General features: G+C 58.5%; 4 protein-coding genes across 4 annotated transcripts; 3 read left to right on the top strand and 1 right to left on the bottom strand.

Annotated features, from left to right (window-relative positions):
- Positions 1–3,797: 3,797 nt before the first annotated feature.
- THITE_2073219 (uncharacterized protein) lies at positions 3,798–6,532 on the top strand (the record flags this gene model as incomplete). The annotated part of the gene is made up of 3 exons (XM_003648733.1): positions 3,798–3,978; positions 4,041–4,110; positions 4,168–6,532. 3 exons carry the CDS (start codon positions 3,798–3,800, stop codon positions 6,065–6,067), a joined length of 2,151 nt encoding a protein of 716 aa, XP_003648781.1. The 3' UTR covers positions 6,068–6,532.
- Positions 6,533–7,503: 971 nt separating this feature from the next.
- THITE_2038503 (uncharacterized protein) lies at positions 7,504–8,207 on the top strand (the record flags this gene model as incomplete). Its single annotated transcript, XM_003648732.1, is given in 2 exon segments — positions 7,504–7,825; positions 7,843–8,207. The coding sequence occupies 2 exon segments, from the start codon at positions 7,504–7,506 to the stop codon at positions 8,205–8,207; spliced, it is 687 nt and encodes a 228-aa protein (XP_003648780.1).
- Positions 8,208–9,041: 834 nt separating this feature from the next.
- On the top strand, positions 9,042–10,443 carry THITE_107962 (uncharacterized protein). The gene has a single exon (XM_003648731.1). The coding sequence runs from the start codon at positions 9,238–9,240 to the stop codon at positions 9,490–9,492; it is 255 nt and encodes an 84-aa protein (XP_003648779.1). The 5' UTR covers positions 9,042–9,237; the 3' UTR covers positions 9,493–10,443.
- Positions 10,444–10,853: 410 nt separating this feature from the next.
- On the bottom strand, positions 10,854–14,976 carry THITE_2106608 (uncharacterized protein). Its single transcript, XM_003648730.1, has 5 exons — positions 14,623–14,976; positions 14,509–14,553; positions 12,125–14,399; positions 11,283–12,037; positions 10,854–11,173 (listed from the first exon to the last, which is right to left on the bottom strand). The coding sequence occupies exons 1-5, from the start codon at positions 14,788–14,790 to the stop codon at positions 10,949–10,951; spliced, it is 3,468 nt and encodes a 1,155-aa protein (XP_003648778.1). The 5' UTR covers positions 14,791–14,976; the 3' UTR covers positions 10,854–10,948.
- Between the last annotated feature and the right edge of the window lie 685 nt (positions 14,977–15,661).

Genomic DNA, 15,661 nt, shown 5'->3' with positions numbered 1-15,661 from the left:
TTCCTTTAGATATACCCCTGACTGGATTCAGACCTTTGCATCGTTCGGCACTTCGGCAAACCCTCTGCTTTTTTTTTACACGGGCCGTTCCGGTAATGTTGGTTCGGGAGGTGGACAAGCAAACAAGCATTGGTTGGAGACCCCTTCCCCCCACAAATGGGGGAACCCGGCAACCACAACTTGCTTTTTCCCACAAGCTGGACTCCAGCCTTGACCGTGGAGAGACCCTCGGTTGGAACCGGCCTTTCCACATTCACTCGCGCAGCGTGGCTCTATCGCGGGCGTTCTGCATGCGCCACCCCCTCCTCCCCCCCTTCCTTGTGCACCCACCGATGGGCACAACCAGACCGTGGTGTCTCGGAGGGGTCTGAGAATCACGTTGTTGCGGGCAAATGGGGAAGCGGGGGAGGGCGCCTTGCTAAGCTGGGCGGGATCTGTCTGGTTTGTGGTGTGCCGAGGGGAACTGTCGGACACGGCAAGCTCACCTCGGTGTTCCCAAATCTCAAGACATTCAGTGTTTGGTTGCGTGCATAGCGGCGTGGTTGCTGTGCAGGTCAGGGCAGGGCAAGACAGGACAGGACAGGACATGCCGGGGCAGGGCCACACGAGAAGTGACTTTCTTGTGACTCACGGCTTACGGCTTCATGGTGCCGACTGACGACGCATGCCATTGACTGATTCACCGACTGATTGTCTGGACTGAGCTGTTGGGTTGCTTGTCTGGGCTGGGTGGCTTTCCTTCCTCGATCGACTGGAAGGGACGGGAGGAAATGGGACGGGACGGGACCGGACTGTGTTACGTGGCGCTGGTGGTAGTATGCGGTAGTACTGTTTACTAGTTGTAGCTCTAGTTGTAGTGTATATTGAGCTAAATCTCTTCAATACTGTCGGTGAAGTGAGACCCGTGATGGTGGGCAACCCAAGATCAGATCCGATCGAGGCGGGTGACGCCGTGGCTTGGTGGCTCCCTGGATACGATCGTGACCAGGGTGGGTTTTCACCATCGTTTGTGGCACGGGGCAATGGTTCCTCAAGCTCGGGGTTGGAGGGGGAGGGAATGGCTGTTCATGGTTAGGCACAGTTGTCGAGCATGACTCGGACTTGTTAACAACAACACATGAAGTGGATTCTCTGCTCACGGTTGGCGTTGGTGACGTCGAGTGAAACCAGTAGTGTATGTGGTCTTGCGGATCGTATGCGTGGGCCATGCATGATTACGATGGAAAGAGATCGAAATGCAACGTACTTCATACAGTCCATGTACGGAATATACACACCCATAGTGTATACGCAGTACGGAGTGAATGCACGGATTCGGTGATGATTGTGCATTGGTGGAGCTCTCTCCCTCCTCCTGATTATGATAAGCCCTTCTCTTGCTCCCCGTTCATCTTTCCCCGCGTCAAGCCACCACCTACGATTTGTGCAACACAGTTCATCACCAGACAGCTGGCGATGCCTTTCATTTCCACGTTTGGCCTCCGAGCAGCTGCTTCCCCTGTGCGGCAAGCAAGGACGGGCAAACTACCTTGGTTATCGCCAGCCAATGGTTCATCGCGGCCTTCCTGTGGGGAGGGGTCCCGTCTTCTTGCAGACCCGAAATGACGCCCGGATTGGCGCAAACGCCGACCCCGGCTCGAACTCGCCCGCCGTTGCAGGAACTCTCTGCCCTCGGCGACGCAGAATGGGGACCTGGGACGGTTAACGTTACACGAGTGTCCACTACTCCATACACTATACGACACTACACCACAGTGTAAAATAGAACTGGCGTGACGGGGCCACATGAGACGTCTTCGGTCTTTTTTCCTTTCCTGCTCTTTCTTTCATGCGGAAGAGCGAGCGAGCGAGCGACCGAAGCGGGCGCCGCAGGCTGCGGATTTGCGACGGCGGTGGCGACTGGAAGCCTGATTGACAGCCAGCGGCCTTGGAACGGCCCGATTTGTCCGGCTTACTAGGTGACCTCACTTGGGACGTGACTGTGTAGCAGCCTTACCTGACAGTGATAGGTGCACCACCCACCGTTGATCATGCAGGCAGTCTCGGACTTGCCTCGCCTAATACGAGGATCCCTATGACTATCTGCCTCCACTAACGTTTGATGTTTGCTCAGATTCTCCCACAGTCACCTCCTCGTAGCGCGTGTGGCAGGGCAGGTGGGGAGAGCATCTCTGAAGAGCACCGCCAGTCCGAAACAGCTGGTTGTTTGACCATTTCCCTTCCCTCGTTAAGTACACTATCCCCTCCGGTGGAGAGTCGCGGTGAGCTACACAGTCCATACGGTAGACTTGAATGACATTGAAGCTTTCTGTGTAGACCTCGACTAAGTCAGGGGAGCTCTTCCTTTCAAACCACGCACAGTAAGAGTAACTAATCCGTAATGCAGCAGCGTCTGGCTGGACCGCTGTACTACAGCACCCTACCTTTTTTTTTGCGCCCAAAACTGAACTCTGGAAGTGTCAGGTGCCTACCAACCTGTGTACTGTACAGCACAGTACATCAATGGCATCACAGTTTGCAGTACGGTGTGGTACTTGCACGAAGGGACAAGCTGGTAACCTGGACGTGTTCTGAGGACGGCTTTCTCAAAACCGTTGATCGAGAATCTGGTTCCGGCAATGATCAATTGTGCGGCACCGAAATGACGTTGCGGTGCGACTCGGGTCGCGCTTTCTTCTTCTCTGCGACGGCTCGGTACTTATTCCAGGATCGTCAGCAACACCCCTTTCCCCGGCGACGGGGGAGTCTGTTTGCAGAAATGGCGCCTGGCCGGAACTCCAATAGCGTTGCGCTGGCGCAGAGTCGCGCTGCTGGTTTGGTCCCCAATCACGCCCAGCAACAGCCAGGATAAGCCGCAAGTGTTTCCCTCAGCACCTGACATTTGATAATCCAAGTGTAATACGGAGTACTCCGTAGCCTCTCGCATTTGGTGCCTCGGATGTACATACCAAGGACGTGCGGCTCGAGGAAAGCGCAGTCCGGCAGGCAGGCGAGGTCGGAGAGGAAGGCAGGGCCAAACTCAGCCCTTGCGCCTTTTACCCCCACTATTCGCTACCTGTTGCGCTAGCCGCAAATGGCATTTGGGATCCTTGGATTCGCGAGGCACCCGCTTTTTTTGTCTCATTTCGTTTCTGGGTTTCCTCTTTCCTGCTGTGGAACTTCCTGCCACACGCTCTCCCCACGCCGAGTCAGCTTTTCAGCGGCGAGGCCGGCTCACGTTATCGATCTTTCGACGAACATTTTCGACTTGTTCGACCCCCGCCAGAACCCCTGCTCAGCCCCTGGGTGACTGCCCACACCCTCGTTCATCGCGAATTTGCCTAATTATCAGCCTCCCTCTCAGGGTCGCCGGTTTTTCTCACCTTCTCTTCTTCCTTCCGTGCTGTCGCTATCGCCATCGCCACTCGCTTGGTAGAGAAGTTGGGGCGCAACAACCAGCACCACCACGAGCGTGTCCCGGTCCATCACTGTGCCACGTCGATCGATTCACCGACCGTAAACCCCGGCTGCCTTGTCGCGTAATCACTCGTTTCATCGCGACTCGGTGCCGGATTTTCTGATACTTCGATTTTTTTTTCTCCCTTTTCGTTTCTTGACCTTCTGCTCGGATTGTTGCATCGAACTTCGCAGCTTCAAACCGCGCGATAGGCATCTTCCACCTCGGACATGCCTTTTTGAGTGCGGCCTCTTTTCTTTCAACTCGGCAAGGAGCCTTTTTTCTTTTTTCTTTTTTCCCCATCGGACCTGCCGCGTCCACCGCCGTCTCTTTCCCGCGGACCTCCGATTTATCCTTCACAATGCTGGTGAAGGCGATGTTGGTGAAGACACAGGCCCGCCGGGTCCTTGGTCGGCCGAGGTCTTTGCTGCCTGCGATTCTTGTCTTCCTCGTGGTGTGCTGGCTGGGGTTGGTCCATCACGATTCGGTAAATCAAAGACTTGCCTTCGAGGGCCGCCCCCAGTCGCTTGATCGAGATCCTGGTAAGGACAAACCTCTGCGATCCGGCTCCCTCGCTCTAGAGCACCAGCTGATTAGGCTGCAGACGAACGTCGTGACCGGGAGCTGCAGGCGCAAAGAAGGCTGTTCGAGGAAGAACACCGTCAGCTCGAGAAGTACGGGTCCCGCAATTTGCCTCGTAGCTGGCGATGGCACTAACGCATACGGTCTAGGAAACCAGGGCTGGGGGCGATCTACGGGCAGACGTTGGAGACGCTCGTCGACAACCACACCAGGACGGAAGAACAGGAGGCGCGGTTGGGTAGCTCGAACGCGACAATCTCCAGCAAGCCACAGCCGGTCACCTTCAATCCCTATCCGAAGTACAATAGCCCTGAGTGGAATGAGCACCACGCGCCGTATGTACCGTGCGTCGGCCCGACCGGCAGGATTGTCGAAGATATCCGTGTCTACAAGGGACTCCCGCGCGACTTTCCCAAACCTGGCTTTGGAAGTTACAGCGTCCTCGGCCTTGACGGAACCCTGTGCTTCGAGCGCGAGACGCGGTTGGGCCAGTATGGGTTGTCGCCTTTGATGGACAAGAATGGCCAGGAGATCAACTGGGATAATGTCCGCTGGGGCGACCTGCAGGAGTCGTGCTTGGAGAGGAACCGTGCCCGATTTGCGAGGAGTGGCCCAAAGAACACATACGTCAACCAAGATGTGGATAGCTCCGCCGATTTGAAGCGAGACGCCACTCCGGGATCCATCAAACACCCCTTGGGGCGGCTCTGGCGCCGGTCAAGCCCGCAGGCGTCTAAGTGGCTGCGCGACGAGCCAAGTGCGGGAGCCGACCAATCCGACGAGTCGAACAACGCGACGGCCAAATACGAGCCGAGGACGGCGCTGTTGCTGCGCAGCTTTTCCGGGAAGACGTACACGGAGAACGACAAACAGGTGATCCGGTCGCTGATCACGGAGCTCAGCCTGCGCACCGGCGGCGAGTACCAGGTCTTCTTGTTTGTGCACATCAGGGAGAATGACCGCGACATCACGGCCGAGGAAGCCTACCAGAAGGCAGTTGAAGAACACGTGCCGGCCGAGTTCAGGAGCATTGCGCTCCTCTGGAACGAGCCTGCCGTCGACCTGCAGTACCCGGCGCTGACAGAGAAGGCCCGTAGGGTACACAACGGACAGTTTCTTTCAGTGCAGATGTTCATGCAGGAGTACCGGGAGTTCGACTTTGTTTGGAACTGGGAGATGGACTCGCGGGTCATCGGGCAGCACTACGACGTGCTGACCAGGCTGGGCGAATGGGCCCGGAAGCAGCCGAGGCGAGGCATCTGGGAGCGCAACGAGCGCTTCTACATTCCGTCCGTCCACGGCGACTACGACACGCAGTTCCGCGCGTCAGTGGAGGCGGCCGTCGGTGGCGAGACCATCTGGGGCGCACCGGATGTCCCTGTCGTCAAGCCTCTGGGCCCGAAGCCCCCGGTCGCGACGGCTGCGGAGGACAATTACGAATGGGGTGTCGGCGAGGAGGCGGATCTGATCGAGCTGGCTCCCTTGTTCAACCCAGTCAACAGCGGCTGGGTCATGCGCAACCAGGTGTGGGGATATCGGTCCCGGACTTTCCCCTGGGGAAAGCTTCCACGCCGAGCAACCATTGTCACGCAGTCCCGGCTCTCGAGGAGGCTGCTCGATGTCATGCACACCGAGGACATGCGCGGCAACCACGTCGCTTCGGAAATGGTGGCGCAGACGACGGCCCTGCTCCACGGCTTCAAGGCGGTGTATGCGCCCATGCCCGTCTTCTTCGACCGTGCGTGGAGCGGCGAGCAGCTCGCCAAGTGGTTCAACGGCGGGCCGAACGGGCAGAGCGGCAGCTTCGGCAGCGCCATGGGCTGGGGTCAAGAGGGGCGCTACCTGGGCTCTACCTGGTACTACCGGGCGTTGCCGCCGCAGAGGCTGTACAACAACTGGATGGGCTACGAGGACACCGGGATCGGCGGCGCGGACTGGGAGGCGGAACACGGCCGTCCGTGTCTCCCCGCCATGATCCTGCACCCCATCAAGGAGATCAAGCCGACGGAAAAGGGCTACTCAACCGATTCCAGGCTGCCGTATGACTGAGCGAACGACGGTCGGCCATTTTTATTCCTTATCATTACGCCGGGTACGCAGCGTCGTGGTGGCAAAGCATCACGACACACTGCCCTCTTACCAAGCCGCTTCGAGCGGTATTGTTTGACTATATGTCTTTCACTGGCCGGCGGCTTGGGAGTTCGGAAAAGAGACCACGACATCACGAATTATGGACACAGGCAGCATATCCGAGGGGCCTGTTTTCGCCATCGCGCTCTGACCCCATCGCTGGACTCTTCGCAGGGCTTTTTGCTCTCCGGACCGAGCATGGAACCTGGCTTGATATGAGGGAGGTGCTGCCGGCGCCTGGGCATACGACGCCGAGCCATGGGTTTGGGCGAGAAGAAAGGGCTGTGGCTACATTGTAGAATCCCAAACGGCCGAGGCTGACCGGCCCCTGTGAATACTTCCATGATATATATGTAATTCTTAATTCACATGACATGATTGGCCAATCTCTTGCCTGCCTCGCGTTCAGTTGGGTTTGGATGGAGGTGTGGCGCCGATGTCGTACAAGTGAGGCGTGTTGATGACGTTGGCCCTGATCTTGAGTTGGTCAGTCAGGCAGACTTCCAGGTTGTCTCTTTCGGCAGCTGTGCCCAGTTTCTTGGCGGGTGGAACAGAAGGAGCTGGAGGGTTCGCCTGGCTGGGCGACTCTCGAGGGAGTTATCGGCAAACAGCCCAGAGGCATCCATTCGAAACTGTCAGTGACCGGACGTGGCAGTACTTCGCTGCCCTGCTTGCCGGAATATCATCCCGAATAAGTTGGTTACTGCTGCTCCCGACCTCGAAGTTACCCGTTCGGACAGCACACCAAACAAGCCGTGGACGGAGTAACTTCACTACTCCGTACTGTATGAAGCTCAGCACAGCGGTAGGCTATGCGGTAGTCGTGGATCCAGTTCTCACCTTGGTTATTGACATGTATCCATCCCACAGCGTCGGTATGACGCGATGCTCAGTCACCTGGATCACCGATAACAAACAACCATTGTTGATTCGTCAGTCTCAGCCACTTTTTCAATTCTTGAGCGTGCGTCTTTCTAAGTTAACATCCCGTCCCGTCGTGATGCAGCAATTCTGTCAGTCAGCCGCCGGCGCGGGTTGACTCTTGTCAAGTCTGGCGTCACCTCAGGTCGCGGGGCGGCAGACGTCAGTCACTTGCATCGCCCCAGTGCATGTGCTGACCGAGGCAATCACCGCTCTGAGCCACTACTATACTATATGACCAGGGCGTTTAGGTCCTGTCAAGATTCTCCTTTCGTTGACAACCAACTAGTTCCCAGCCCCTGGCCCGGATCTCTTTCTGGTTCAGCGTGGCGGACCGATACCGTGTTACTCGACGGCGATACAGCATGATGCTGCAGGCCGCCTCGAGGGTGAGAGCCCGCCCCTGGTCGTCCCTGCCTATGGAGATTCGCATCATGATTCTGGAGGCCCTGGTACAGCAGAAGCACCCGGGTTCGGCTTCGTTGGCATCAGTCTGCCAGGAGTGGCACCTCGTTCACTATATCCGCTTGGAAATCGAACTGCCCAGATACACCTGGCGCTGCTGCGGCAGAGACGTCTCCGTGACCGTGGCAAAGCATAACAGCTCCATCGTCAGTGAGGGAATCTGGAAGCTATTCCACGTCCTCAGCTCCTGGAACTCAGAAGGGCAAACATGTATAGCAAGTGGCTTTGCACTAGAGCTCAACGTGTATTGTCTTAGCTACTCGAAACACTGGTTTAAAACCAGTATTCCGAGTTCGGTGACCATAAAGATGCCAGAAGCGAAGACGATGACTCCAACTGGCATGATCCACCCCATGGTTGGGTCAACGGCCGACAGGTCTTCCTACCTCCTGCATCGGCCATCCCGAGGCTCTTTGGAAAGATTTGGATAGATATCCAAAAGGAGCTTCCTGAAGCTGATAGCGTTACCCGTCCTATTGTACGTCGGCAGTTACGGCACACCCCCTATCCGAGTGATTTTCAAGCGGTCTTGGAACAGCTCAGCGCATTGGAACAGCCAATTTTCGAGCCATGGCGACGATGGGAAAACACTTGGAGGGTTATACAGGGCGGGAGGAGGCGCTTCGCAACTATGCCTTTGCGTACTCGGCCGCAAATCTCTGGTTATCTATAGTGTAAGCTGCACGCTTTCCTTGGTCATATTCATCGGGAGCCCGTGAAGCTTTGGGCAAGTGTCTTTGGCGGAGGTGCCAGCCAGAAAGTTCTGGCTGATCCAGGACGATTAGCTGGCACCTTCTCGTGGTGTTCTGGGTTCGTAGTCGGAGCCCGTAGGTGATTATACAGGATTCCGGTGAAGCTAAGACCAGCTAACTTCCCTCCGTACCTTATGTACGTAGGCACAGTAGTGTGGGTTGATGGACGTTGGCCAGGAACTCACATTGCTATCTTTCTTCCTGTTGCTCCATACTTTTCCACATTTCTCTATGCTAGACGTGCATACCTTTTTTTATGTTTGTCATAGAAACGAATAAGGCACGACGGGCACCATGGCGAGCGGATGCTGGGCCGACAACCCGCATTTGATGAACTGCGTATTAGCACGCAACCGGATTGAAGAAGTGTGTGATATGGCGGGAGGTCAATATGATTCGTCGTTGGCCTGGGCTGTGGGCTGATCTGGGAGCGGGGCCAGCCGAAAATCAGCCCACAACGACAAGCCCTGGCGGCCAGCCACGCTGCTTGGTAATGCCTTGGCGCTGATTGGCTGGGCAGCTTGCACGGGATTGGAGAGCCTGCTGAAAGTCAGTGGTGCAATTTTTGGGGCACGCTCACAGGGGAGCACATGGGCCACAGGGGGAGGGCGTGTCTGTCCTCTCAGTCGGCGCTTCGTGTTGATGTGAGTATTAGGTTGGGTTGTCGTACACACCCTACCCTTGGGAGGCACAGTGGGCTGATTTAAAATGCCGGCTTCTCCCTCCTTTGTGCCACTAGTTTTCCGTGCCTGGATTTGTTGCTGTTAGCCTGGTCCCGGAGATTGCTCAGTCAAGTTGGACGGATTCCTTGCTTGCACAGACTGCCGCTGCTAGTTAACCACTTGCACCATCGCCCACCATCGCTTCACACACAACCACTTCTCCTTGGCTTCTCAGGACACTTCTGGACCAGAACCAGCTTCCCTCTCGTCGGTATCCGTAAACGCTACCATGGCGCCCACCTACACCATGTCGGCACACTTGTGCAAGCAGATCTACTCGTCGTGGCGCCAAACGCGGCAGTCTTCGCCAGAGCCTCACCCGCTGCCGTCACCTCCCGCCAGCACAGCCTCCACGGCGTCTTACCTGCCCCGCTCCCCGTCGCCCGAGAAGCAGTCCTTGGACAGCGAGCGCGGCGAGGCTTCGCACCCTCCTCTCACACGCCAGTCGTCGTTGGGCTCCAGCTGGCGCTGGGGCTCCCGTTAGGGAAGCGCAAGCCTGGCTGCTTCTTTGCGGGATGCTCCTCATCACTAAGCGGATGAGCACAACCAGCTGCATACTCGGAAACGGCATGCAGCTTTCGAGCACACCACCGCCGCCTCTCAGGGCTTGCACGACACACACGCCACGCTATTACATGCACTGCACCCTGCACGGCAAGGCGCATCGTTTTTCAGCTGAGCCCAGCGCTGAGGTCAGCCCCGAGCGCCATCCAAACCATCGAGACGGAACGGCATGGACGAACGTCGGGCCAGGGGAATGGGGCGCACCCACGTACTGTACCGGCGTTAACAAGACCTGGTTTTGTCATCGCCCGTCGCTTTTTCGACCACGGGACCCAACATCCCACACAACACACCATCCGCCCGCGCAATGCCGCCATCCGCTAGCCTACCTCAGGTTTCGCTGGCCTACCTCAATTTTTTTAACCACACCTGCACGGCTTCCTTCAGCTGTCCAACTGCAGGCGGCAGACCGGGACGGGATGATCAGGCCGCGCCCGCTCGGTATATGCTGGCCAAATCGAAATCAGCCTCTCGGTTTCGGTTCCTGGGGGGCGCTTACATCACCTGCATTGATTGCATCTGCGGTTTTATGGTGGGAGAAGAGAGGAAGTGGGTCAGGCCGCGATGGCATGGCAGGGTGGCATTGCGATGCAAGAGCCGTCTGCTTTTCTTGTTGGCGGCGGCAGTTGGCTGAATAGTTACCTCATGACAGGCGCGACGGCGACATGGGTGCTGCATGGATCTATCGGATTGTTGAAGGACAAACAGACAGATATGGGTCTGCTGCTTCCTCTTTTGCTTTTCTTCGCCGGTTCGGGTCATTCGGGTCTTGATGATCGGGAATAAGGAACGAACGGGCTGCATGGCAGGGTCACATCTTCACCGGCGTTTTTATGATGATAGAATCAGAGAGCAACAGGATTTGGTCCACAGGTCTGAGTTCACTTTTGTCTGTGTAAGGCAGCAAGCAGTAGGAGGGTTCGATGCCCTCGATGACAACTTATTCTCAGCATACCAACCAGCCATCCTCAGTCTCATTCGGCCACGCACAACGGGTTGGTTTCAAGGACAACCACCGACCACGGTCAGAACCAATCTGTCGGGATCCATGCATACACCTACCCATATCTGCATTCCTCTATAATGTAGTCTTGTTTTCTGCATCTGTTCCGTGCCCCGCACACACGCAGACACACACAGAAGGCAGCAGAAGCAGCAGGAGCGGCAACAACAAGAATATCCCCTAACGAAACTCTACGCTAACACTTCTAATTATCGCATTCCGTGTAAGAAAAAAAAAAGTCTGGCAAAACTCCCGCGCCACATGAGCACCCCATCGGTATCATCCAGACAAGGGGGCGATCGGCGATAGCCGCACCCTTCGGGGCCCCTTTCCACACACACCATAGGCAAGACGAGACGTAGATAACCCTGGACTAGCCACTACCGCTATCCTCCAACGACGACTCCTCCTCCCCGCCAGCGGCACCAGCAGCGTCGGTGGCAGCGGCGTCGGCGGCGTCGGACGCGCTGACCTGGCCCTGGATGCGGCGGCGGGCCTCGGCCTTGTCGGCGGCGGTGATCTGGTCCTCGTCCTTGCGCATGTCCGGGGTCCACTGCGGCTCGGAGGGGGCGTGGCCGACCGACATGCCGGCGCGGATCTGTGTGTTCCGGGATGGTTAGAACAACTGTGTTTGGGTGTGCTGTTGGGTGGTGGGAGAAATAGAGGGAGGGGGAACGGGGGAGAAGGGGGGGAGTGGTTAAACATACGAGCGTCTCGAGCGCGGTGTTCGAGTTATCGACCAGGTCGTCGTCAAACACCATCTTGCCGCTCTCAAACAGCAGAACGATGGTGCTGCCGCCGAACTTGAAGTAGCCGAGCTCCTCGGCGCGGCGGACCTCCTCGCCCTCGGTCCGGGTGATGACCGTGCTGCCGACCATCATGGCGCCGACGCAGATGACCATGACGCGGCCGAACTCGGGCGAGTCGATGGGCACGAGCACGCGGACGTTCTCGCCGTACACGTCCAGCGCGGAGCGGATCGCCATCGGGTTGACCGTGTAGTACTCGCCGGCGATGGTCCGGGGCTGGCGCATAATGCCGTCGACGGGGACGTGGAAGCGGTGGTAGTCCTGGGGCGCGAGCCGGAAGATGCCGAGCGCGCCGCCGTTCTCGTAGCGCGCCACGTCCTCCGGGTAGGCGTTGCCGAGCAGGCGGCGCACGCTGAACTCGCGGCCCTTGATCCACACCTGCGTGGCCGTCTCGATGCGGTTGAAGACGACGGAGCGGCAGTCGGCCGGCGACACGATGATGCGCGGGTTGTTGGGCGCCGAGCACGGCCGCGAGCCGGGCTTGAGCGCGCGGTAGAAGAACTCGTTGAAGTTCTTGAACTCGTCCAGCGGGAGCAGCACCTCGGACATGTCCAGCCCGTGGAAGGCGATGAACTTGGGGATCTCGGCCTTGGACGCCGGGTCGTCGTACTTCTTGCCCTGCTTGATGCTGAGGCTCTTGAGGAGCTTGCGGACTGTTCCGGGGTTTATTTAGTTCGGGTTGCCACATTACAGAACCCACAGCGGGTTCGGGGAAGACGGTTGACGGTTGGTTCACTTACTCCGCTTCGTCTCCATGTTGTTGGACTTCAGACCCTTGTAGAGCAGGCGGATGCCCAATCGCACGTACACGTTCATCTTCTCCTCGTTGATCTGGCCGGTGATGCGGTCCTGCACGAGGATGTTGGCCGAGTTGGCCCCGAGCTTGTAGCCGCCGTACGAGATCTTGGTGATGACCTTGGAGTACCACTTGCGCTGCGCCTGGCTGGATGTGACGAAGCCGCCCATCATCAGGTTGTTGACCTGGCGCCAGTCCTGGCTGGCGCACGTGGCGATGTGTGTGATGATGTCTGCGTCCTTGCGCTTGTTCAGCCGCGGCTGGTGGCAGATGGGGCACTCGCGGATCTCGACCACGTGCTCCTCAGCCGTGCTGATGTTCAGGTCGTCTCTGTCCAGGAGGTCGCCTTCCTCGCCCGGTGTGCCCAGCTCTGGTACCGCGACGGTGGACGAGTCGGTGGTCTGCAACTCGGACGGCGTCTCGGTGGTCTCCGCCGGCGTCTCGGCCCCGCCGGCGCCGCCCTTCCCGGACACTCCGGGAATCGGTACGAGATTTTTGACCTTGTCAGCATCTGGCAGCAGGTTCTTCATGCGGTCCGCGACGCCCGGTGGCCGCGACTTGGCCTGCAGCTGGTCCTCGAGGCAGATGACGGCCTCGTCCACGGTCAGATCCGCCGCATCGTCGCTGTCACTCGCCTTATGAGGGAAGCGCTGGAAGAAACTGTCGATGGTCGACTCGCGCAGCGTCGATCCGAGCGTGTCCAGCATGGTCGTCAGCTCCACCTTGCTGATGCGCCCGCTCTCATCCGTGTCGTACTGCTTCAGCATCGCGCGCCAGAACTGCTGGCGAAGCGCCGGGTAGGGCATGTACTTGGCACGGATGGTGAGCACCGGGTTGTGCTTGGCCTCCCACTTTTCCTGGTTCTTCATCTTGAGCGGGAGCGTGTAGGGGAGAAAGTCGGAGTCCTCGCCGTCGGACGGCGTGGTCTCGCCAAGCGTGGAGGCTGCAGCCGCTACGGCATTGTCTCCCGGCTGAAGAACGCCCGTGGAGGGAACAGCCGGCTGCGCGCCTTCTGGGATGGCATCCGCCGGAAGCTGGGAAGCAGTGGGGGTCGACGCCGGTGCCGTCGCAGTCAAAGCCGCCGACGAGCTGGCAGAGGAACTCTTCGATATGCCCGGTCTGGCAAGTTTGCTCAGGCTCTGAGAAGACGGCGTGCGAGACAGCCCCAGTCTCATAAACCGGGGGCGCTGCACAGGAGCCGAGTACTCCGGGACGTCCCTGAGGTTGTACAGGCCGGTCTCCGGGTCGGCCTTGGGCGCCTTCTCGATCAGGTCCTTGACCGGGAAGTTCACCGAGGCGATGAAGTCATTTCCCGAGTACTTGTCGTGGTCGATGACGGTGAACGAGAAGCTGTACGACTGCTCGTGATTGAGGACCTGGAAGATCATCTTCTCGTTGAAGACGGGGTTTAGGTTGTGGCGGATCGTCTTGGTCCGGTACGTCTTCTTGCCCAGCGAGGCCACGACGAAGGGGTCCATGTCGAAGCTCGTCTTGGTCAGGTTGGACTCGGGCGGCAGGTCCGTGATGTTGCTGATCTCGAGGAAAATGATGCCGACCACGTCGCTGCCGCCGTTGGTGAACTCGTATGGGTTCTCCCTCTTCTTGCGCTTCAGTCCCTTGATGCGTAGCCTTCTCCGCCTCTTCTCGGCTGATTCCGGCTTGGTCGGGTCTTCGTCCTCGGGGGTCTCGTCCTCGTAGACGTCGTACTCATCCTCCTCGTCATTGTCGTTCTCCCGTCTCTCACCGAGCGGCGGCGGAGGCGAGGGCGTCTTGCCCTTGGCGACCGGGGCTAGCACGGGCGTTCGAGACGGTGTCGGGTTCCGCGAGACGTCGGCGCCGGGGGCCGACTTGACCAGAGCGACGAACTTGTCAAAGATCTGCTCGTGGGTCGCGAGCCGGTTGGTGCTGTCGAGCAGAGTGAACTGCAGCAGGACCTCGCCGGAGACGACGCTCGTCTTCTTTCCGGGTCGTTTGCTCTTCAGGGGGTACCACCTGGGCGGCTGCTCGACCTTCCCGTCCGCAAAGATCTCCTCCAGTGCGAGGTCGAATTCGCCCAGGTAGTCCTTGCCAAAGCGGTCCTTGTCCCAGCAGCACACGTCGAGGATCAGGCTCTGGACGCCCGAGACGGGCAGCTGGCATTGTTCGCTCCATTCGGGGTTGAGCGTTTTGGACTCGGTGTGGGTGATGTGCTTCGCGTCGCCAAGAGTCAAGACGAGGTACTAGGGATCGAGCAAGCAAGCAAGGAAGCAGTTAGCCGCGGGCTCCCTCGCTTCCGGCACGGGCTGCAGGACTCGAGCCATGTCGTATGCTATGCGGTGTCGCACTCACCGGATCCGACGTGCCTCCCCGGTCCTTGGCGGCGAGATTCCTGGCCTAATTCAGCGAGTCCACATGTCAGTGCTCGTGTGCTCTCGGTCGAGTTCGCATCGGCAGCGGCCGTACCCGCAAGATCACGACATTCAAGGCCAGGCCGTTGTCCGGGCGCCCCTCAGGGCTCGGCGTGTCTCCTTTGTTGCGCATTGGACTGCTGCTGCGGCTATTGGGTGTCGAGTTGGCTGCCGAGCTGTTGGAGCAGACGGGCTTGAGTCGGCTGGGGAGGATGCGGATCATGGTTTGAGAGCGGGCACGAACGCGGGGTCACCAGCGATTTATTTCGTACTGGGTGTTCCGTATGGATGCCCAATTCAGCCAGGAGCTTCCCCAGGCCCCCCAACCGGTTTTCAAGTTTCGCGTTGCGTTCGGGGGCGGCGGCGGACCAGAGAGCGTGCGGAACGGTCGGCCGCTCACATTCGCGTGCACAATTGCAGACGCAGCCGCACCGTCCACAGTAGTTCACTGAACTAAGGGGGGTAGTTAGTTACCTAGGTAGGTAGGTAGTTAGCTCTCCCGGGCGATGTGCTGCCAGCAGCCAGCACAGTGATTTGGCGATTCTGCTCCACAACACAGAACTCGGGCGTCGTTCGGGACTTTGGTTCTGCAATCAATGGTTACTGTGTGCGTCGGGAGATCGCCATGGCAGAGGCACTCAAGCGGGAAGAGAGGACGTCATCCTCAGACGGCCACAGAAACAGAGCCCCGGGATAACGACACAGTATTCATACCCGGCAGTGCGCCAGCAAAAGCGAAGCAGGGATGGGAGTCGGTGGGGCTGAGATCAAGGGGATCGGCGGGGCAGCGGTGGATCGCATTGGGGTCGGGAGTTCCACCAGCGAGCCACTAGCGAGCCAACCCGAGAACGAAAATAGCAGGCATACAGATGAGTTACCTTACAGTGGTGATTACGCGCTGCCGACCGCCGCAGGGATCAGCTGGGCTTGCACCTCATCAAAAAGCCGTCTCTTCTTGTTCTAGAGGATTCGTAGGCGAGATTCGAGGCCAGTTTCAGGGGCGGCCGGCTGGGCCTGGCAAAATAGGTAACAAGAAGCAAGAAAACTTGATGCCCGAGGAGAAGAAGGCACAACCAACTCCGAAACGGCTGAGC

Source organism: Thermothielavioides terrestris, chromosome 1 (assembly GCF_000226115.1).
Source record: "Thermothielavioides terrestris NRRL 8126 chromosome 1, complete sequence".
NCBI classification, from domain to species: domain Eukaryota; kingdom Fungi; phylum Ascomycota; class Sordariomycetes; order Sordariales; family Chaetomiaceae; genus Thermothielavioides; species Thermothielavioides terrestris.
This window is presented reverse-complemented; position numbering and strand designations above follow the sequence as displayed.

Excerpts from the sequence above, each read along its gene's own strand:
- THITE_107962 (XM_003648731.1), top strand. The coding sequence starts at position 9,238 with ATGGCGCCCACCTACACCATGTCGGCACACTTGTGCAAGCAGATCTAC.
- THITE_2106608 (XM_003648730.1), bottom strand. The coding sequence starts at position 14,790 with ATGATCCGCATCCTCCCCAGCCGACTCAAGCCCGTCTGCTCCAACAGC. Across the intron at positions 14,400-14,508 it reads GGGGAGGCACGTCGGATCCG|TACCTCGTCTTGACTCTTGG; the intron begins GTGAGTGCGACA and ends CTCGATCCCTAG. Across the intron at positions 11,174-11,282 it reads ACACCGCGCTCGAGACGCTC|ATCCGCGCCGGCATGTCGGT; the intron begins GTATGTTTAACC and ends CGGAACACACAG.